Source organism: Procambarus clarkii, chromosome 80 (genome assembly GCF_040958095.1).
Source record: "Procambarus clarkii isolate CNS0578487 chromosome 80, FALCON_Pclarkii_2.0, whole genome shotgun sequence".
Taxonomy (NCBI): Eukaryota; Metazoa; Arthropoda; class Malacostraca; order Decapoda; family Cambaridae; genus Procambarus; species Procambarus clarkii.
The window spans coordinates 6741207-6765495 of record NC_091229.1 but is presented as its reverse complement, the minus strand read 5'-3'; the positions used below and the strand labels follow the sequence as shown (position 1 = coordinate 6765495).

Here is a 24289-nt window from a genome sequence, read left to right as displayed (position 1 = left end):
TCTGGTGGAAAACCTTTGAACTTTTTTCAGTTTGGTCTTATGCTTTACTAGATATAGACTTCATGCTGGGGCTGAATACTCCAGGATTGGTCTGACAGTTGGTATACAAATTTTTGAATGATTCCTTGCACAAGTGTCTAAATGCCGTTCTTATGTTAGCCAACCTGGCATATGCTGCTGATGTTATCCTCTTGATATGGGCTTCAGGGGACAGGTCTGGCGTGATATCAACCAGGTCTTTCTCTCTCTCTGACTCTTGAAGAATTTCATCTCCCAAATGATACCTTGTAATTGGCCTCCTGCTCCCTACACCTATCTTCATTACATTACATTTGCTTGGGTTAAACTCTAACAACCATTTGTTCGACCATTCGTTTAGTTTGTCTAGGTCTTCTTGAAGCCTCAAGCAGTCCTCCTCTGTCTTAATCCTTCTCATAATTTTGGCATCGTCAGCAAACATTGAGAAGAATGAGTCTATACCCTCCGGGAGATCGTTTACGTATATCAGAAACAGGATAGAACCGAGCAGAGAGCCCTGTGGGACTCCACTGGTGACTTCACGCCATTCTGAGGTCTCACCCCTCACTGTAACTCTTTGCTTCCAATTGCTTAGGTATTCCTTTATCGACTGGAGCACTTTACCAGTTACTCCTGCCTGTCTCTGCAGCTTATGTATCAGCCTCTTATGGGGGACTGTATCAAAGGCTTTCCGACAGTCCAAAAAAATGCAGTCCAACCAGCCTTCTCTTTCTTGCTTAATCTTTGTCACCTGATCGTAGGTATTATTAAGCCAGTAAGGCAAGATTTACCCTCCCTGAACCCATGTTTGCGATTTGTCACGAAGTCCCTTCTCTCCAGGTGTGTTACTAGATTTTTTCTCACGATCTTCTCCATCACTTTGTGTATGTGTGTGTGTGTGTGACACGAACTAATGACTTCTTCTTGGAGTGTGTTGAAGGGTTTCTGGCCCACTGTGAGACTTACCTTATCTCCGTGTGATTATAGCGTAGGCGGCAGACGGTGACCCATTGGAAATACACAACTCCTTCCGACTGTCAACTATGCAAGCCGGGAACATCATCATATGTGTTTAGATACCACAGCCCACCCCTTCATAAACACATCCTGAGAGAGAGAAAGACGAGGGTGACTGCAGCAGATGCCTCCTCCTACAGCCCTCTTATCTCTCTTTCTCCTCGAACACCACTTGACCCACACCTTACAACAACAACAACATATTACCAGCTCTCCTACCCCTTATCTTCTCTCTTGTGTGTGTGTGGGGAGGGGGGCACCCCTCGGGGGGGGAGGTGGCACCCCTCGCTCAACATAGTCATCTTCCCTACTTACTATTATTTAACTATATATCTACATATCCCACTGCTGCTGCTGCTTAACTCTACGATACCAACATATACATACCTGCTCCTGCTTCACACCTGTTCCTATACTCACTCCTCCTTCTACTACCCCCCCCCCCCCCCGAGACACACAACGTCCCGGGAGACACACAACGTCCCGGGAGACACACAACGTCCCGGGAGACACCGAACTCTATGCTCAAAAGACACACACTTTAATTTTAAACACACCTGCTGTTGCTGCTGCTGATGCTAGACACCTGTTCTTATACCTACTCCTTTTACCGTTACACACTTATACCCCCCAGCGACACATAACGTCCCGGGAGACGTGGGACGTCCTGCCCCCGCGCACCCTCGGAACCTCATACACCCATTGAGACGTGACTTCCGTGATTATCTGTGACAGGTACACCCAATCGCACAACTGTCACAGGTGTTGCGGATGGTCTACGTCCCAGTTTACGCTACTATTGTCAAGGTCTTGAAACTTTGTGCATTATTATTTTGTAAATTGCAAAATTGTTCATCAGTGATGGATTACACGAAATTCTAAATAACCTAGCTATATATTAATGAAATTTTTATCGGAAAACACATTTTAATGTGAACAATTCCATTGAATAAATGTTCTTAAAGGGGTCTTAGCGAATCATTTAAGACACAGGAGTAAATTAAAAAATAGACACAATAACTACAACTAAAAAAGCGAGTCAGATCTACGTCAGTTCTTGACATATCTCAAAAGAAAACATTTTACATTTACAGAAAGCGGAGCGTAAACAACATGTCTTCGCTTCTTCATGTAGTAGGAAGAAGCATGTCAGCAGTGAGGGTGTGGCGTCAGGTGTGCCCCATCTTGCAGTGCCTCAGTCAACAACGGGCCACACCTCATCTCAGTCCATTTTCCTCAGCTATGGCAGTGCAGTGCTCCCACCGCCCGCCCAAATTGTAAGAAAATATTCTTTATTGTCCCACCAATACTAATAGTATTAAGCGGAGAAACGTCTTACATAAGCCTATAAAATTAAAGTCTTTTAAATGTAAAACAACTTTTCCCATCCCCCCTTTGTCCCCCTCCTCCCCCCTACCTTTCCCCTCTTCCCATTGTCTCATTAGATATATTATTAGGAAGGACTGAAACAACTATATGGGTCTTTTATCCCCACTTCATCCTCCTCCTTTTCTCATACCACTTTAGTGCCTTCATCCTCCCCTCTCCCACCACACTTTGGTGCCTTCATCCTCCCCTCTCCCACCCCACTTTGGTGCCTTCATCCTCCCCTCTCCCACCCCACTTTGGTGCCTTCATCCTCCCCTCTCCCACCCCACTTTGGTGCCTTCATCCTCCCCCTCCCCCTCCCCCTCACAACTTTGGTGCCCTCATCCTCCCCCTTCCCCACACCACTTTGGTCCCCCCTCTTTGTCGGCACCAGCCCACCAGCAGCCAGTAAAGCGCTCCGGTAAGCCCTCCCATTATCACCAGCCCGCCCCTCCCTGGTAAACCCCGCCCATCTACCCCGGCCAGCCCCACCCTGGTAAACCCCGCCCACCTACACCGGCTCGCCCCTCCCTGGTAAACCCTGCCCATCTACACCGGCCCGCCCCTCCCTGGTAAACCCCGCCCATCTACACCGGCCCGCCCCTCCCTGGTAAACCCAGCACAGTCCGCATTCCACCAGGGAACGCACTTCCGTGGACCCTGACAGGAAGAGCGAGGAATAGAGCGGAGGGCAGCGTTGAAGACAGTGTCATGAAAAAGGAGGAGAGCGCGAGAGAGAGGCAGAAGGGAGAGGTCAGAGAGAGCAGCACTGAGGGTAAATAGGGTCCAGTCCGCCTTAGCAAACTGCCACCTAGGAAAAAAAAGGGGAAGGGCAAAACGAGAAAAAGGAAACAAGGATGGGGAAATGATCACTGCCATGGAGGTCATCAAGAACCTGCCACGTGAAATCTAAGTAAAAAGAAGGAGAGCAGAGAGAAAGATCAATACAGAAAGGGTGCGAGTCCGAGAGTCCAAATGAGTGGGCTCACCAGAATTCAGAAGAGACAGGGAAGAAGAGAGGAGAAACGGCTCAAGAAGGCGACCCCGGGTATTCGTCAGGACATCACCCCAAAGAGAATGACGACAATTGAAGTCACCCAGCAGGAGCACAGGCTCCGGCAAGGAGTCTAGGAGGTGTTTCAAATCAGGAAGAGAAAGCGGGACACTCGGGGGGAGATAAATGGAACAAACTGTGTACCATTTCCCCACAAAGATACGAGCAGCAGAACAATGGAGAGGCAAATGAAAAAGTAAAGGAACAAAGGGAACATCAGCGCGGATCAAGAGAGCAGAAGAATTAGGAATCTCAGCAATGGCTGGGGGGGGGGGAAGAAAGGAATAGCCATGAAAACGACCAGGACAAGCACCAAGCATCGGCTCCTGGAGACAGACACAAAGGGGCGAAAACCGCGAAATCAGAAGTTGGAGTTCGAGGAAATTGGCGTAATAACCTCGAACGTTCCATTGAAGAATAGATATCGACGAGAAAAGAAAGGACAACAACAGAGAACAAGGAAGAAACAAAGGTGAAAGAGCAAAACAGCACGTTAAAGAATATCAGGGTCGGGATCAGGGTCAGCAAAGCCAGGGTTATGGGGCATGGGTAAACTGAGCAAAGACGGAGGGAAGGACGCGGGAGAACAAACCAGAGGTGGGCGGGCGGGGTCCGGAGGAGGAGGAAGAGGAGGAGACAACGGAGAGGAGCAGTCAAGGACAGCAGCAGGAAGAGGGGAAGTAGAAAGAGGGGGAGCGCACCTCAGCAAGAGCAGCAACCGAAAGGGAAGCAGGGGCCAAAGAAACCTCCATAGCAGGAACAGGGGGCGCAAGCACAGAAATGGGAGGGGAAGGAGCAACAGAGCCAGAAGTAGGGGCCAAGGAAGAAAGCGAAGCCTTCTTACCTGCCGGGGAGGAGGAAGGAGAGGAGCCAGGCTTACGCTTCTGACTTACAGAGACCGGTGTCCCAGCAACTACGTACCGGGCAACGGATTCCAGTGTCTCAACAGGAGAAGCTGAACGAGAGCACACACGACGGCCGTTAGAAGAGCGATGGACATCTGCCTGCACCGACAGGTGGCGGGGAGAGCCAATAGATGGAGGAAGAGGATGGGACGGAGGATCGGAGGGAGGCGAGGAAGAAGACACAGGAGACACGACAGACCGGGTAGAAAGAAGGGGAACCCCAGACAGAGGACCAGGAGGAGGACCCTTCGGGACAGAACTCAAAGGAACAGAGGAGGGGGCAGTGGGCGTATCAGGGTCCAAGGCCCGGAAACGGTTGTGAGTCTGAGGAAGGAGGGAAGGACGAGGAGAGGAAGAGCGCAACACGCGAGCATAAGAGACGTTATCATAAGGCGGGAGCCGGCAAACCTGGCGCCTCACCTCAGGAAAAGATAAACGCTCCCGGTGCTTCAAGTTGAGGACGGCCGCCTCAAGCTTGTAATGGATACAGGCACGGGAGAAGGTAGGATGGGCCTCACCGTAGATGAGGCAGCGAGCTTGGCGAGAAGTGCACTCCGACTTAGCACTCCGTACAGCCCCCAGGTCACCACTGGGGGCTGGACCTTCACCCCCACACAAAGGACAGAGAGAGACAGTCCCAGAGCAGCGGAGGGCACCATGCCCAACCCTCCAGCACTTGTTACAAAGCCGAGGAGAAGGAATATACTCCTGGACAGAGCACCTAGCACCAGCAAGAATGACAGAGGATGGAAGGGTCCTACCATCAAAGGTGATCTTCACAACACAAAGGGGTTGACGGCGACGACCACGGGGGGGGGGGCGAGTAAACGAGTCAACCTGGAGGACAGAATGGCCTTGGGCATCAAGGATATGTCGAATATCATCGTGGCAATCCTGCAGATTCCGAACACCGGTTGCAACATGGGGCGGGAGGAGAATAGTGCCAACTCTGGCATTCATCTGAACATTCTTGGAGACCCGAACAGGGATCTCGCCAAGGCAAGACAAGGCTGCCAAGCGGGAAGCTGCATCCTGAGAAGGAGCAGCAATGACACGTGTACAGAGACGAGTTGGGTTGAAGGTAACAGACGCATCCACGGAATCAACAAGATGCCGATGGAGGGAGAAATTGTCAGGAGGCACAGAATCAAGAGGGAGGAGATCAAAGTATTTTTCCCATAAAGTGGGACCAAACAAGGCCTGATACGTGGCAGTATGGGAAGGAATCGAGCGAGTGCAACCGGGGCGCGAACGGCGTTGAGAACCCCCAGAGAGAGAGGGGTTAAAAGGCGCAGTAGTCACAACAAGAGACTTAGCCGCACCAGGGGACGAAGTGGTCACCACTGGGGGCTGGAGGCTCGACCCAACCACAGAGGAGGGAGGGGAGCTGGAGGAAGAAGTCAGGACGGTCAAAGGAGGAGCAAGGTCGGGGCCCAACGCAGCGGGAGCTACAGAACCTGGTCTTCCAATACAGGCCGACTCGGGGGCTTGGTCGCCCACCCCACGAGCCTGAGAGGGTACAACGGAAACATTTATCGACATAGAGACGAAGAGAAAGAAATTCATCCACGAATGTGCCCCCATACCCACCATGGAGCCACAATCAGAGGCAGGACACCCAACAGGAAGCTATCGCCGATCATGCCGGGGCCCCCTAGGGGTGCGTCGTGAGTATACGCCCCACAAACTCCACCTTAAGAACCGTCAGTCCATCCAGATCGGGTTCAGCGACAAAAGGGGGATTGACAATAAAAGGTTCCCCTCGCTCGAGACGTCGGGTACAACAGGTCTACGGGTGCAAGAGTATGCCTCCTCAAGCACCCGGGCGTCAAAATAGAAGAAGTCCAAAGAAAGATCCAAAACAAGCAAAAGGTCGGCAGGAAACAACAAGCAGATAGGAGAAGAGGGGGAGAAAAACGAAACAGAAGGAAAAGGAAAAGGTGCTCAGCACAATTGGAGATGATGGCAGCAGAAGCACAAGGCTAGAAAAGGACAGAGGACTGTCCCAAGGAGCATCACACTCCGGCAGCGGCCCACTAAGACCCCCTCACGGCATCAACGAGCTGAGCGGGGAGGGGGGTGGTGATAGTAAACGATCCCATCAGGCAGGTCTCGTCACCTTCTCTCATATTTCATGTTCCCCAGTGTTTATTTACTTAATAACTACTGGTATAATATCTTGCTATTACAAAACTATTCTAATATCATAAAAGACATATTTACTCAAAGTTTCAAGCAAAGAATGCATATATAACACACACACGAAGGACTCCTCTTCACGAGATTCAATTGCTATAATCTTTTGTTTATGTTCCAAAATCTTAAAATCGGTCCCAGTATTATGTAGTAGAGAAAAATTGAGTTGTATCTAGTTTACATAAAGCTACGAGTGGTCGAAACCACACTTAGATCCCAGACCAAACTTTCGAAAGTTTTTCGACTTAGTGTAGTAACAACCATGAGGTAACACTCACTCACCGGAGAGTTGACATTATGCTCTGTAGCACATGGTGCTGATCGTGACCCGCCATCCACGAGAGGTCATCTATCATGTCGACCTCACTGTCTGATCAAGGCAAGAAACAGGAGCCATGCATCGCTGCCACTCCACCACCAATAGATGGTGTTGTCCATGTAGCGTCCAATATCAGGGGAACTGAGGTGCCTACTCATAGATGATGCCGCAATCGCCACTCCATACTCCAATGAAGGTGGCAATACCGTAACATCATTGGATATATCCATATCCAATGAAGTGTAGGACGTCTAGTACACTGAGTAGATGTCTTACTCTTTTTTACAAGACGGAGGTATTAAGCAACATCATTCTCAATATTAAAACACTATCCTTAATCGTCAAGACATAGTGAAAGATATGACAGTTATCACACACACCGACGACAGTAGAAGGCTTCGTATGCTTGAGGCTGTGTTCATGCAAAAGCTGACACCAGTAATCAACATCCAGATGAAATAGACTTCGAGCATAATTTAATTTTCATAGTTTCCTACCTTGTGCTTCAAACTCATACTGTATCTTGTGCTACCTACTTCTCCAATATTATTACTTACGACATATATCTTTACCAATGTAATCAGCTCTGTCAATTTATATTGTTGTTATTTGTTGATATAAAACTTTCCTGCAATGTACCATTTCATCTTACCTAATATGTTAGAATAAGGACCTGCCTGAAACGCTGTGCATGTTAGTGGCTTTAGAAGAATGTACAAATACCAATCTTATGTAATCTCACCAACCCATTGTATTTCCTTATGAATAAATTATTATTATTATTATTATTATTATTATTATTATTATTATTATCTTTATTATTATTATTATTTACTGTGCCTTAGACTGAAAACTAGGAGAATATCGCCAAGAATCGCGCTGCAGACTGAATGACGACTGTGGAAAGGTGGTGTCTACGCAAGCCCAGGGCTGGCGGCTCCCCATACCAGCAGCTCTCACTTCCCCAGTACATTCGTATAATCCTAACCCGCTCCCACACAAATTGTTGACAATGAATGGTCGCCATCGATATTGATGAACATGTGTATTTATTTCAAGAAGAAAATGTTTCAGAAGTCTTGACCTTTGTGTTTTACTGAAAGTTTAAACAATTACTCCCATTGTGGAACTATATTTGGTTCCTAATTTCTCTAAAGTAATTATTATATTTTCTCAGGAATGAAATGCAGGAGGTGAAGTGGCTTCACCCAGGCGATGGCAGGGTAGAGGACATGATAGCCATGAACAAACATGGCACTTGGCGCCATTGCGTATATTTTACCTTGCACTTGGAACAACCATTAGAACCACAGCAGTATCTTCAAGCTGTAACTCATCTGCGTAAGTAAGTATAGAGCACAACATTCTTTTGTATAAAACAAGCCATAATAAATAACTTTTTTGAGTTACTAGGTGTACCATCTCGTGCTAAGACAGAATTACTCCAAACTGCTGGAGAGTGCTAATTATTATATGATTTTATATAGAACATATTTATGCTTCGTTATTGTTGTGTTTCATTGTTCGTCAACGACGTGTTCATTGTTCATTAATGTCGTGTTCATTGTTCATCAACGTCGTACTTGTGAGAAAACGTCAACACTGTTCCTCTTCTATGCACAGTTGTGCCAGAATAAAAGAAGTAAAATATTCTAATAAAGTCTGTGGGGCTAACCATAATGGAAGTGAGGGATGGGAAAACTGGCCCTGGGTCGAGTGAGTACTGTGACTGGCAGTGTGTCGAGTGAGTACTGTGGCTGGCAGTGGGTCGAGTGAGTACTGTGGCTGGCAGTGGGTCGAGTGAGTACTGTGACTGGCAGTGGGTCGAGTGAGTACTGTGGCTGGCAGTGGGTCGAGTGAGTACTGTGGCTGGCAGTGGGTCGAGTGAGTACTGTGGCTGGCAGTGGGTCGAGCGAGTACTGTGGTTGGCAGTGGGTGAAGTGAGTACTGTGACTGGCAGTGGGTCGAGTGAGTACTGTGGCTTGCAGTGGGTCGAGTGAGTACTGTGGCTTGCAGTGGGTCGAGTGAGTACTGTGGCTGGCAGTGGGTCGAGTGAGTACTGTGGCTGGTCCTGGGTGGAGTGTGGACTGATGGCTGGTCCTGGGTGGAGTGTGAACTGGTGGCTGGTCCTTGGTGGAGTGTGAACTGGTGGCTGGTCCTTGGTGGAGTGTGAACTGGTGGCTGGTCCTTGGTGGAGTGTGGACTGGTGGCTGGTCCTGGGTGGAGTGTGGACTGGTGGCTGGTCCTGGGTGGAGTGTGAACTGGTGGCTGATCCTTGGTGGAGTGTGAACTGGTGGCTGGTCTAGAGGGGAGAGTGAACTGGTGGCTGGTCCTGGGTGGAGTGTGGACTGGTGGCTGGTCCAGAGTGGAGAGTGAACTGGTGGCTGGTCCTGGGTGGAGTGTGAACTGGTGGCTGGTCCTTGGTGTAGTGTGAACTGGTGGCTGGTCCTTGGTGGAGTGTGAACTGGTGGCTGGTCTAGAGGGGAGAGTGAACTGGTGGCTGGTCCTGGGTGGAGTGTGAACTGGTGGCTGGTCCTTGGTGTAGTGTGAACTGGTGGCTGGTCCTTGGTGGAGTGTGGACTGGTGGCTGGTCTAGAGGGGAGAGTGAACTGGTGGCTGGTCCTGGGTGGAGTGTGAACTGGTGGCTGGTCTAGAGGGGAGAGTGAACTGGTGGCTGGTCCTTGGTGGAGTGTGAACTGGTGGCTGGTCTAGAGGGGAGAGTGAACTGGTGGCTGGTCCTGGGTGGAGTGTGGACTGGTGGCTGGTCCAGAGTGGAGAGTGAACTGGTGGCTAGTCCAAAGTGGAGAGTGAACTGGTGGCTGGTCCTTGATGGAGTGTGAACTGGTGGCTGGTCCTGGGTGGAGAGTGAACTGGTGGCTGGTCCTGGGTGGAGTGTGAACTGGAGGCTGGTCCTTGGTGTAGTGTGGACTGGTGGCTGGTCCTGGGTGGAGTGTGGACTGGTGGCTGGTCTAGAGGGGAGAGTGAACTGGTGGCTGGTCCTGGGTGGAGTGTGGACTGGTGGCTGGTCCAGAGTGGAGAGTGAACTGGTGGCTAGTCCAAAGTGGAGAGTGAACTGGTGGCTGGTCCTGGGTGGAGTGTGAACTGGTGGCTGGTCCTGGGTGGAGTGTAAACTGGTGGCTGGTCCTTGGTGGAGTGTAGACTGGTGGCTGGTCCTTGGTGGAGTGTGGACTGGTGGCTGGTCCTGGGTGGAGTGTGAACTGGTGGCTGGTCCTGGGTGGAGTGTGAACTGGTGGCTGGTCCTTGGTGTAGTGTGAACTGGTGGCTGGTCCTTGGTGGAGTGTGGACTGGTGGCTGGTCCTGGGTGGAGTGTGAACTGGTGGCTGGTCCTGGGTGGAGTGTGGACTGGTGGCTGGTCCTGGGTGGAGTGTGGACTGGTGGCTGGTCCTGGGTGGAGTGTGGACTGGTGGCTGGTCCTGGGTCGAATATGTACTGGGGCTACACCACATCCCTTGTGGCACACCATAAACCCACACCCCCGGGGCACGCAATAACCCGGAAGGCACATGACTCCACGGAGGGCATACCACACCCCCGGGGGCACACCCCGGGGGCACACCACACTGTAACGGGAGGTGGGGGAAATAGCTCTATCTTGTCCATTATCCCACCCCTAGTTAACTATCCTAACGGGAGGGTGGAGTAAATGGCTCTCTTTTGTCCATTATTCCACCCCCCAGTTAGCTAATCTAAAGCTCTCCACAGAGTCCTTACTGCAGCCTCTAGTTCAACACCTTGTGACCTAGGTATTTGATTACCTAGGTATCACGACAACAAGGCATTATAACCTGATCAGCTACCCGCGACTCTAGAGAAACACTAGAACAGTTCACGGCCACGAACGAAGCAGAGAAACGAAAGGAAAGAGATGAATAATGAAGTAATTAGTGAAGGTTTGGGGTGAGAGAGTAGGGAGGACTAGGCGGGAGGAGTGTGGTCAGGAGAAAGAGAGAGAGGGTACGGAGATGAAATGGAAGTAGTGGTAGAGGTAGAATGGTAGATAGGTAGAAGTAGGAAAGTAGATAGTAGAAGTAGAAGGTAGACTACCACCAACCACTCAAGACCATTATATACAAGGCCAGGAATGGAACTTGTCGGAATCACAAAATTCTCTAAGATGTCATTATTAACATGATTTAACTTGAATCATGTTCCAGGCAAGATTTTATTAGTTACTAACTCGAGTTTGCCATGTATCAGAAATTCCAAGAACTCGGGAACGCAATTAAAGTCAAATTAAAAGTAACTGAATCAACTATTTATTTAGCAAGATGAATATCAGAATTCAAGCAATCGAACTAAAGGTTCATTACTAATGTACCAAGTGAGTCACTACACCAGAATTCGAGACCATTACAGCCGTCTGCCCCCTGATTGTCACACAACACTAGTAAACACGACTACGTCACCTTTCATGTTCAACTCACCAAGTGTCTGCCTATAGCTGGATAGAGAGGGGGATGGGGGACTGTAGTGGACAGAGACTGTTCCGCCCCGTCCGGCTGACAGCCTCTCGGTTTTGCTCTGCTGGCTGTTCTCCTGTCTGCTGTCTGTCTCTTCCTATCTATCCCTCGAGTGCACAGTACCCTGTGTTATATTGGGGACCAACTAGCTAACTCCGCCCCCAAGTAGATAGCCCCAGGCACTCTACCAAGCCACACCTTAAATTGGCGGCATGTTTGAAGGTCACTCCCGGCTAGTCGCCTGCAATTATGAGCTTAGCGTAGACCAGGTTAGCTTCCCACGACCTGACCTTGGTCACTTGGTGGTCATTAACACTTAGAGGTAAGATTTTCTTAGTTACTAGGGGCCACCAACCGGTGCCTCTCGAAATCTTGTCTGTGACTCCTTTTCTATATATATATATATATTAAAAACAAAACACCTTTACGGTGTTACAACATACCCGGGGCACACTACACCCCTGGGGTCACACCACACCCCCGGGGGCGCATCACACCCCCTAGGGCACACCACACCCCCGGGGACACACCACACCTACGGGGGCACACCCTCCAAGGGCACACCACACCCTCCAGGGGAACACCACACCCTCCAGGGGCACACCACACCTCCGGGGGCAAATCACCCACCCCCAGGGGCGAACCACACCCCCAGGGGCAAACCACACTCTCCAGAGGCACACCACACCCCCCAGGGGCACCCCACACCCTCCAGGGGCACAACACACCCTCCAGAGGCATACCACACCCCCGGGGGCACACCACACCCTCCAGATGCACACCACACCCTCCAGGGGCACACCACACCCCCGGGGGCACACCACACCTTTGGGGGCACACCACACCCTTCAGAGGCATACCACACCCCCGGGGGCACACCACACCCTCCAGATGCACACCACACCATCCAGGGGCACACCACACCCCCGGGGGCACACCACATCTTTGGGGGCACACCACACCCTCCAGGGGCACACCACACCTCCGGAAGCAAATCACACACCCCAAGGGCAAACCACACCCCCAGGGGCACACCACACTCTTCAGGGGCACACCACACCCCCCAGGGGGTACACCACACCCACCAGGGGGTACACCACACCCTCCAGCGGCGCACCACACCCCCGGGGGCACACTACACCCCTCACGGGAACACCACACCCTCTAGGGGCACACCACACCCCCCAAGGGCACACAACAACCCCCCAGGGGCACACCACACCCTCCAGGAGCACACAACACCCACGAGGGCACACCACACCCCTGGGGGGCGCACCACACCATCGAGGGCACAACACACCCCCAAACGCACACCACACCCCAAGGGGACCACAACACCCTCCAGGGGAACACTACACCCCGGATAGGCACACCACACCCCCGGGGGCACACCACACCCCTGGTTGCACACCACACCCCTGGGGGAACACCACACCCACGAAGGCACACCACACCCTCCACGGGCACACCACACCCCCGGGGGCACACCACACCCTCCAGGGGTACACCTCACCCCCGAGGGCACACCACACCCCTGGGGCACACCACACCCCTGGGGGCACATTACACTCCCGAGGGCACATCAAACCCCAGGGGCACACCACACCCTCCAGGGGCACACTAAACCTCCGGGGGCAAATCACACACCCCCAGGGGCACACCACACCCTCCAGGGGCACACCACACCCCCAGGGGCACACCACACCCTCTAGGGGCACACCACACCCCCGGGGGCACACCATACCCTCCAGAGGCACACCACACCTTCCAGGGGCACACCACACCCTTGGGGGCACACCACACCCTCCAGCGACACACCACACCCCCCCATGGGGAACACCACACCCCCGGGGGCACACCACACCCCCGAGGGCACATCACACCCTCCAGGAGCACACCACACCCCCGAGGGCACACAACACTCCTGGGGTCACACCACACTCGCGGGGGCACACCACTCCGCCGAGGGCATCCCACACCCTCCAGGGGCACACCACACCCCCGGGCACACCACATCCCCGGGGCAGACCACACCCCCGGGGACACACCACACCCCCAGGGGCACACCACACCCCTGGGCACAACACACCCCCGAGAACACACCACACCCCCGAGGGCACACAACACCTCTAAGGGCTCACCACACCCCCGGGGCACACCATACCCCCGGGGACACATCACACCCCCAGGGGCACACCACACCCCTGGGCACACCACACCCCCGAGGGCACACCACATCCCCGATGACACACCACACCCTCCAGGGGCACACCACCCCACCGGGGGCACACCACACCCTCCAGGAACACACCACACCCCTGGGGCCACATTACACCCTACAGGGGAACACCACACCCCCGAGGGCACACCACACCCCTGGGAGCACATCACAACCCCTAGGGCACAACACACCTCCGAGGGCACACCACATCCTCCAGGGGCACATCACATCCCCGGAGGCAAACCACAGCCCCGGGGGCAAACCACACCCCTGGGGGTACAACACACCTCCCGGGGCACACCACACACCCGGGGGCACACCACACGCCCGAGTGCACACCACACCCTCCAAGGGCACACCACACCCCCGAAGGCACACCACACCCCCGGGGGCACACCAAACCCCCGAGGGCACACAACACCCCTGGAATCACACCACACCTCCGGGGGCACACCACTCCCACGGGGCACAAAACACCCATGGGGGCACACAACATACCTGGGGGCACACCATACCCCCGGGGCTCACCACACCCCCGGGGCACACCACACTCCCTAGGCACACCACACCCCCGGGAACACCATACCCCCGAGGGCACACCACACCCCCGAGGGCACACCACACCCCCGAGGGCACAACAGTAGTGGAAATGACGCCATAGAGCGGCAATTTTGTTTTTTTCGACTGCCGCTCTATGGAGTCAGGGGTATTTTCAACTTTTAGACCGGCAATTATGTTTTTTTTCGACTGCCGCTCTATGGAGTCAGGGCTATTTTCAACTTTTAGACCGGCAATTTTGTTTTTTTCGACTGCCGCTCTACGTCGCAGGGTTATTTTCAACTTTTAGACCTGCAATTTTGTTTTTTTTCGACTGCCGCTCTACGTCGCAGGGTTATTTTCAACTTTTAGACCAGCCGTTTTGTTTTTTTCGACTGCCGCTCTACGTCGCATGGCTATTTTCAACTTTTAGACCGGCCGTTTTGTTTTTTTCAACTGCCGCTCTACGTCGCAGGGCTATTTTCAACTTTTAGACCGGCCGTTTTTTTTTTTTCAACTGCCGCTCTACGTCGCATGGCTATTTTCAACTTTTAGACCAGCCGTTTTTTTTTTTGTTTTTTTTTCCGGGGTCTGTCTACGCACCCCTAGTTTCACGAACTTAAAGTACGACATAGACCGTGCATTTTTTGTTTTTCAGGGACCAGTCTACGCACCCTGGGTTTTCTACAAGTCGCTCTATGGTCCCTGCCATTTTCTCTCAAGGGGATTAAACGGCCGCCTCCAATCATCCCCAAATTTCGTTGGCTCAGTGACCCTGCACAGACATTGCTAATAGTCAATGACGTCACCAGCTAGCCGCTCAGCTTTCCTGCACCAGCATGTTCGAGGGGATTAAAAAGCCGGTCTATGAGTCGTGTGTTTTGCGATACAACAGTGACCTTGAAACCTAATGTAAAATACCATCATCCCTAGTCTTTTTTTAATTTCATATTTACTTCCAACCATCGCCCATTACATTTATCAAAGAGGATCATGTATGTGAGGGAAGAACATAACTTCAGCACTGCAAGAGGTTATGTGTGTATTTTCAAGTTCGTCCCCTGCTGCCTGTATTTACCCAGGTCTTTTTCCTAAATATAAAACTTATCCAATTCATTCCTATTCTGTTTCATGTTGATACGTTTAATAGGTTACTAATATTCCCCTTTACTATGACCATTCGGTCGCACCTCTATCATGTCACCCCTATTTCTTCTTCGTCGTCGTTCTAGAGAATGTAATTTGAGCTTTGACAATCTTTCTTGAAGGATCGTTTATTATGCATAGGGCAAAAAATAATATGAAAAAACTGCTATCAGTCGTTTATATTAAAAAATAGAGGCCTGGGCATTGGTGATTTCAATGCGTTTTCAGTAGTAACCAATATTGTCCTTAACCTCATACACGTCTCACATTCGCTCAAAACATACCTCCCACACCTTGCTGTGTCATATAACAAATAAAAAAACACATTCAGTAAAGCAAGCCTCTCATATTTTAAAATAAGGCCTTCTGCGGCGCGAGGCGCGCTAAATGCGGATCCCAGGAGGTTCACACATAAGTGTGAACTCTTAATCTGGCTTAATACCTCACCTATACTCTGTGCTTCAACAAAGTTGATATTCAGCTACAATAGCTCGTATTTTCGCTCGTTGCTTATATTTTCTGTTATTCATAAACCCGATCAAACCATCCTAACCTAACCTAACCTAACTTATTATATATAACAAACAAATACATTCTACAGACCAGTTGTTGTTGATGTTTAGTGACATCACGAAAAGCGACCTCAGGTATAGGGATAAGGTATTGCTGGCCATTAGCATATAGGTGTGAAGGTATTACAGCGCCTGACTGGTCAACTATGTATGACGTCACCAGACAACCAATGCGACCTTTGGCGTCCTACTGGCATGTGTATTTGATGTTATTAATCAAAAATGTCTAGACTATCCATCCCCACCTAACCTAATCAGAGGTATAAGAATATACATTTTAGTCATCCACAACTGTAATCATTATTCAGTGATAAGTTCAAAAGTATAACAGAAGCCCAAATGTCGTACTGCAATTTAAGCAGAATCGTACATCTGGCAGCATAGCAGGTGAGCTGAACATAAGAATAAAGGTAACTGCAGAGGTCCTATTGGCCCATACGAGGCAGCTCCTATATGTTTCCACCCAATCTCATTCATGTCCACCCTATGCTTAAAACAACCAAGGGATCCCACTTAAAGTATTACTTTACAATAATAGTTTTAATAAATAGCTCCTATTCTAGTTTTATACACAACAGCAATTATGAAAACCCTATATCTAGATATTCTACTATAATCCACAAGTAGTTACCACACATCTGGCAGTACAGCGGATTAGTGGCTGTGTTCATAGGCTAGTCAACTGTCCTCACATCCATCAAATAGATATCCAAATGTCGCACCTCAATTCATCCATCTAGCAACTCAGCTGGATGTTAGCCACTATATTCATAGGCTAATCATTTCTACACCTCAAAAAATCCTAGTCTTGCTACGCAAATCAGCTAACTTGTTTCTAAACCAACACTCACAAATACAATCATGCATACCTACACATACTTCAAAACCTATGCATTCATAGAGAATAGCCTAGTTTTTGCCACCATTTCCCCATTAATAAGATGTAATTTATGCCATACACACAGAAAATACAGCATTTACACACCAAATATGCCATTTATGCACAAAATATATTATTTACACTCAAAATATACCATCACATGAAAAAATATGAGATTTTCATACAAAATATGTCAGTTGCAAACAAAAATATACCATTTACATAATATTGCATGTACACTCAGAGTATGACATTTACACAAAGTACGGTATTTTGCACAAATATATCAAAATGCTTATGCATTTAGACAATCAAAAATGCGCTTTAACTAAAATTACACAATTTCACAAACGTAATTTTCACAAAATACCCACACATTGTCTCATAAACCAAAATACACTTACACCATAAAGATCTATTTTATCAAATTACAGAGCTTACACAAAATACACAATTTTCACACACACAAATACAGTTTCACCAGTTCCACTTCAACAAATTAAAAACACAACTTGCACAAATGCACTATTATCACAAAAATTATTACACAGTTTGTGTAATTATTTTACATCTTTGCACAATTAATACAAGAAAACTTGCTATATAATTACTCAGCTTGCACAATGACAGTCAATACCCAAAGGTATAAATAAACAATTCGTCCATATGCAATTACACAACATGCGCAATTAATACACAACTTATACAATATTACACATCTTTCATATTTATTACACACAACTTGCACAAATGCATATCTAGCACAAATACGTGCAATACATAACTACCCCAAATATGAAAATACACAACTAGCATAAATACACGATTTACACAAATACAATTGCGACATTTACACAACTAGCTCAAAAATATAATCAATACACAACTTACCAAAATATGAACAATACATAACTAGCACATATTCATTAAATACACAACTATGCAATTTCCGCAAATACACATACAAAAACATATACAATTAATACATACAACTTGCACAAAACAATACACAATTTATAGAAATATAATCAATACATAATTTCAATAATCATACAACATATGCAAAATACATAATCTGCCCAATTAATACACAAGTATATTAATTGTGCTATATATGTACAAACACAACCAACTGGGTCAAACAATACACAATTTGCATGATATTTTTCTGGGTATATTTAGGACATTAATTATAATATGCTGAGTTTAACCAACTCCCCAAAAGTCAGAATTTCACATATAAAAATGTTTCTTATAACTTCCAATGAGCTCAATATATAACACATTCTTTTTCCATTAAGATATCAACATTATTAGTGCTAAACTATTCATCTAACATATGTCCACTGTTTTTATGTCTTATTAATACCTTCCTTGTTACATTCTCTCCAATCAGACCACCATATTTATGTATTTATTCAAACCATCTAACAGACTTATTTGTTCTAGCCTTAGTTATGTTAGGGCAGGTGGGGTTAGGTGGAGTCAGTATTTTCTATGATAATTTTAGACAAATTTGCTATATCTTATCAAAATGCATCCTGTTAAAACTTAAATTCATCTAAATCTATCAAAAATATACTTATACTATGCAAATTTGACTAAATTCTACCCAGCTAAACTTACTAAATATGAGCATCCCATATCCTCACATACAAGCCTATGTCGCCTCTGTCCATACATTATATGAGTCTGCCATATAGCACGAACCCCAAATAGGAAAATTTACATTATTTCATAAACATACTAGTTCACTACCCTAAGATATTATATATGTCCTTCCCTACACGACCTCACCAAACCTGACCTAGCATATCCAACCCTGGATTTGGTTAAAGTTGGCGAAATGTATGCTATGCCACCTAAATTTCACCAAATTTAAGGCAATTTCCACCAAATATACCCAAATGTTGTGTATCATAGCATCGCCAAAGCCCATTTTCTCCTATTCCATACTACCCTACACAACCTCACCTAACCTGACCTAGCATATCCAAACCTGGATGTGGTTAAAGTCGGCGAAATTCATGCTATGCCACCTAAATTTGACCAAATATACCCAATGTTTCATATCACAGCACTGCCAAAGCCCATTTTTACCTACATTTTCTCCTATTCCATCCTACCCTATGCAACCTTACATAACCTATCCTACCATATCAAAACAAAGATTTGGTTAAAGTCTGCGAAATTTAAGCTATCCCACCTAAATTCTATCTAATTTAAGGCAATTCCCACCAAATATATCCAAATGTTCTGTATCACAGCACTGCCAAAGCCCATTTTTACCTACATTTTCTCCTATTCCATCCTACCCTACGCAACCTTACCTAACCTATCCTATCATATCCAAACCTAGATTTGGTTAAAGTAGGCGAAATTTAAGTTATCCCATATAAATTTGACCTAATTTAAGACAATTTCCACCAAATATACCCAAAAATGTTTTGGAACATAGCACAGCCAAAGCTCATTTTAGCTGAGTTTTCACCTATTCCAACCTGCCCTAGACAACCCTACCCATCCTCTCCTGGCATATCCAAAGTCAGATTTGATTATAGTTGGCAAAATTTATGCCTTTCCAACCTAAATTTTACCTAATTTAAGCCAATTTCCACCGAATATACCCAAATGTTTTTGTATCTAGCATAGTCAAAGTTTATTTTAGCTGAGTTTTCGCCTATTCCAACCTGCCCTAGACATCCCTACCCGGCCTCTCCTGGCATATCCAAAGTCAGATTTGATTATAGTTGGCAAAATTTATGCCTTTCCCACCTAAATTTTACCTAATTTATGCCAATTTCCACCGAATATACCCAAATGTTTTGTATCTTAGCATGGTCAAAGTTCATTTCACCCAAGTTTTCACCTATTCCATCTTACCTTACACAGCCTCACCTAACCTGACCTAGCATATCCCAAGCTAGATTTGATTAGAGTTCGTGAAATTTATGCTTACTCACCTAAATTCAACCTAATTTAAGACAATTTCTACCCAAAATGATTTGTTACATAGCTCAGCCAAAGACAATTTTACCCGAGTTTTCACATATTCCAACCTACCCTACATAGCCTTACCTATCCCTGACCTAGCAGATTTGATTAAAGTTGGGGAAATTTAAGCTATCGCCATCAAATTGGAGACAATTCTCCATTCCATCTAAACCTGGACCTAGCCTCTGATACTACATATACTCAGAGAAGTGATGTTTTTTGATATGAACCTAAATGCCCGTGCCTAACCTGCAAGAGTCTTGGAGCTTTGTTGAATATTTTATCTATTTTTCTTCGAAAACTGAAGTTTTGGATATGAACCTATCCGCACTGTGCCTAACCTGCTAGGATCTTTGTTGAACATCGTAATCATATTCACAGAAAAGTGATGTTTTGGATATGGACCTAACAGTCCCTCTCCTTTAAAACTTGGAACTGTGTTCAATATTGTAGATATAGTGTTGGGTATGTGTTTTGTTTTTACACATCAACCCAACCGTCCTGGACCTAACCTCCCTTCATCTAACTTCAAATTTATCGTAAATATGGAAGGACGTGTTGTTTGTGCATCAACCCAACCGTCCTTGACCTAACCTCCATTTATCAAACTTCAAATTTATCATAAATATGGGAGGACCGTGTTATTTGTGCATCAACCCAGCCGTCCTGGGTCTAACCTCCCTTTATCTAACTTCAAATTTATTGTATTTATGGGAAGAAGGTGTTGTTTATGCATCAACCCAACCGCCCTGGACCTAACCTCCGATACACGAATCTTGGTTCAACATTGCATCATACTCGTAGCATATTTTTTTTCACATAATTCAACCATCCTCAACCTAACCTCTATTACCTGGGGGGAGGGAGGTTAATGGAAAATATGATAATAATGGGAATTTTCTCTACATCAGTTCAACTTAACCATCCTTAACCTAACCTTAGTTAGAAAGGGATATAACTCACCAAAACTATTTAATTACCATTTACCTTATTTTCCTTATCCTAACCCATAACCAGAGGGTTTAGACCCCCCTTTACCTCGAAATTAGAGTACAGGGTTAAATTAGGGAATGTTAGGTTTATATGTGAAAATATATTCCTATCTTAAATATATAGTATAATTTCGAGGTAAAGGGGGGTCTAAACCCTCTGGTTATGGGTTAGGATAAGGAAAATAAGGTAAATGGTAATTAAATAGTTTTGGTGAGTTATATCCCTTTCTAACTAAGGTTAGGTTAAGGATGGTTAAGTTGAACTGATGTAGAGAAAATTCCCATTATTATCATATTTTCCATTAACCTCCCTCCCCCCAGGTAATAGAGGTTAGGTTGAGGATGGTTGAATTATGTGAAAAAAAATATGCTACGAGTATGATGCAATGTTGAACCAAGATTCGTGTATCAGAGGTTAGACCCAGGACGGCTGGGTTGATGCACAAATAACACGGTCCTCCCATATTTATGATAAATTTGAAGTTTGATAAATGGAGGTTAGGTCAAGGACGGTTGGGTTGATGCACAAACAACACGTCCTTCCATATTTACGATAAATTTGAAGTTAGATGAAGGGAGGTTAGGTCCAGGACGGTTGGGTTGATGTGTAAAAACAAAACACATACCCAGGTCCATATCCAAAACATCACTTTTCTGTGAATATGGTTACGATGTTCAACAAAGATCCTAGCAGGTTAGGCACAGTGCGGATAGGTTCATATCCAAAACTTCAGTTTTCGAAGAAAAATAGATAAAATATTCAACAAAGCTCCAAGACTCTTGCAGGTTAGGCACGGGCATTTAGGTTCATATCCAAAAACATCACTTCTCTGAGTATATGTAGTATCAGAGGCTAGGTCCAGGTTTAGATGGAATGGAGAATTGTCTCCAATTTGATGGCGATAGCTTAAATTTCCCCAACTTTAATCAAATCTGCTAGGTCAGGGATAGGTAAGGCTATGTAGGGTAGGTTGGAATATGTGAAAACTCGGGTAAAATTGTCTTTGGCTGAGCTATGTAACAAATCATTTTGGGTAGAAATTGTCTTAAATTAGGTTGAATTTAGGTGAGTAAGCATAAATTTCACGAACTCTAATCAAATCTAGCTTGGGATATGCTAGGTCAGGTTAGGTGAGGCTGTGTAAGGTAAGATGGAATAGGTGAAAACTTGGGTGAAATGAACTTTGACCATGCTAAGATACAAAACATTTGGGTATATTCGGTGGAAATTGGCATAAATTAGGTAAAATTTAGGTGGGAAAGGCATAAATTTTGCCAACTATAATCAAATCTGACTTTGGATATGCCAGGAGAGGCCGGGTAGGGATGTCTAGGGCAGGTTGGAATAGGCGAAAACTCAGCTAAAATAAACTTTGACTATGCTAGATACAAAAACATTTGGGTATATTCGGTGGAAATTGGCTTAAATTAGGTAAAATTTAGGTTGGAAAGGCATAAATTTTGCCAACTATAATCAAATCTGACTTTGGATATGCCAGGAGAGGATGGGTAGGGTTGTCTAGGGCAGGATGGAATAGGTGAAAACTCAGCTAAAATGAGCTTTGGCTGTGCTATGTTCCAAAACATTTTTGGGTATATTTGGTGGAAATTGTCTTAAATTAGGTCAAATTTATATGGGATAACTTAAATTTCGCCTACTTTAACCAAATCTAGGTTTGGATATGATAGGATAGGTTAGGTAAGGTTGCGTAGGGTAGGATGGAATAGGAGAAAATGTAGGTAAAAATGGGCTTTGGCAGTGCTGTGATACAGAACATTTGGATATATTTGGTGGGAATTTCCTTAAATTAGATAGAATTTAGGTGGGATAGCTTAAATTTCGCCGACTTTAACCAAATCTTTGTTTTGATATGGTAGGATAGGTTATGTAAGGTTGCATAGGGTAGGATGGAATAGGAGAAAATGTAGGTAAAAATGGGCTTTGGCAGTGCTGTGATATGAAACATTGGGTATATTTGGTCAAATTTAGGTGGCATAGCATGAATTTCGCCGACTTTAACCACATCCAGGTTTGGATATGCTAGGTCAGGTTAGGTGAGGTTGTGTAGGGTAGTATGGAATAGGAGAAAATGGGCTTTGGCGATGCTATGATACACAACATTTGGGTATATTTGGTGGAAATTGCCTTAAATTTGGTGAAATTTAGGTGGCATAGCATACATTTCGCCAACTTTAACCAAATCCAGGGTTGGATATGCTAGGTCAGGTTTGGTGAGGTCGTGTAGGGAAGGACATATATAATATCTTAGGGTAGTGAACTAGTATGTTTATGAAATAGTGTAAATTTTCCTATTTGGGGTTCGTGCTATATGGCAGACTCATATAATGTATGGACAGAGGCGACATAGGCTTGTATGTGAGGATATGGGATGCTCATATTTAGTAAGTTTAGCTGGGTAGAATTTAGTCAAATTTGCGTAGTATAAGTATATTTTTGATAGATTTAGATGAATTTAAGTTTTAACAGGATGCATTTTGATAAGATATAGCAAATTTGTCTAAAATTATCTTAGAAAATACTGACTCCACCTAACCCCACCTGCCCTAACATAACTAAGGCTAGAACAAATAAGTCTGTTAGATGGTTTGAATAAATACATAAATATGGTGGTCTGATTGGAGAGAATGTAACAAGGAAGGTATTAATAAGACATAAAAACAGTGGACATATGTTAGATGAATAGTTTAGCACTAATAATGTTGATATCTTAATGGAAAAAGAATGTGTTATATATTGAGCTCATTGGAAGTTATAAGAAACATTTTTATATGTGAAATTCTGACTTTTGGGGAGTTGGTTAAACTCAGCATATTATAATTAATGTCCTAAATATACCCAGAAAAATATCATGCAAATTGTGTATTGTTTGACCCAGTTGGTTGTGTTTGTACATATATAGCACAATTAATATACTTGTGTATTAATTGGGCAGATTATGTATTTTGCATATGTTGTATGATTATTGAAATTATGTATTGATTATATTTCTATAAATTGTGTATTGTTTTGTGCAAGTTGTATGTATTAATTGTATATGTTTTTGTATGTGTATTTGCGGAAATTGCATAGTTGTGTATTTAATGAATATGTGCTAGTTATGTATTGTTCATATTTTGGTAAGTTGTGTATTGATTATATTTTTGAGCTAGTTGTGTAAATGTCGCAATTGTATTTGTGTAAATCGTGTATTTATGCTAGTTGTGTATTTTCATATTTGGGGTAGTTATGTATTGCACGTATTTGTGCTAGATATGCATTTGTGCAAGTTGTGTGTAATAAATATGAAAGATGTGTAATATTGTATAAGTTGTGTATTAATTGCGCATGTTGTGTAATTGCATATGGACGAATTGTTTATTTATACCTTTGGGTATTGATTGTCATTGTGCAAGCTGAGTAATTATATAGCAAGTTTTCTTGTATTAATTGTGCAAAGATGTAAAATAATTACACAAACTGTGTAATAATTTTGTGATAATAGTGCATTTGTGCAAGTTGTGTTTTTAATTTGTTGAAGTGGAACTGGTGAAACTGTATTTGTGTGTGTGAAAATTGTGTATTTTGTGT

At 45.7% G+C, this 24289-nt stretch overlaps 1 protein-coding gene across 3 annotated transcripts in view; it reads left to right on the top strand.

Annotated features, from left to right (window-relative positions):
* Positions 1 to 24289, top strand: part of LOC123748539 (uncharacterized) — a 122958-nt gene that overhangs the window by 40849 nt on the left and 57820 nt on the right. For 2 of the 3 annotated variants that reach the window (XM_069314727.1, XM_069314726.1), the window contains exons 2-3: positions 2130 to 2312; positions 8055 to 8222. In XM_069314727.1, coding sequence (XP_069170828.1) covers positions 2149 to 2312; positions 8055 to 8222 — 332 coding nt within the window. In that variant the 5' untranslated portion in view covers positions 2130 to 2148. The remainder of the gene's footprint in view (positions 1 to 2129; positions 2313 to 8054; positions 8223 to 24289) is intronic. The other variant, XM_069314728.1, reaches the window with a different exon arrangement.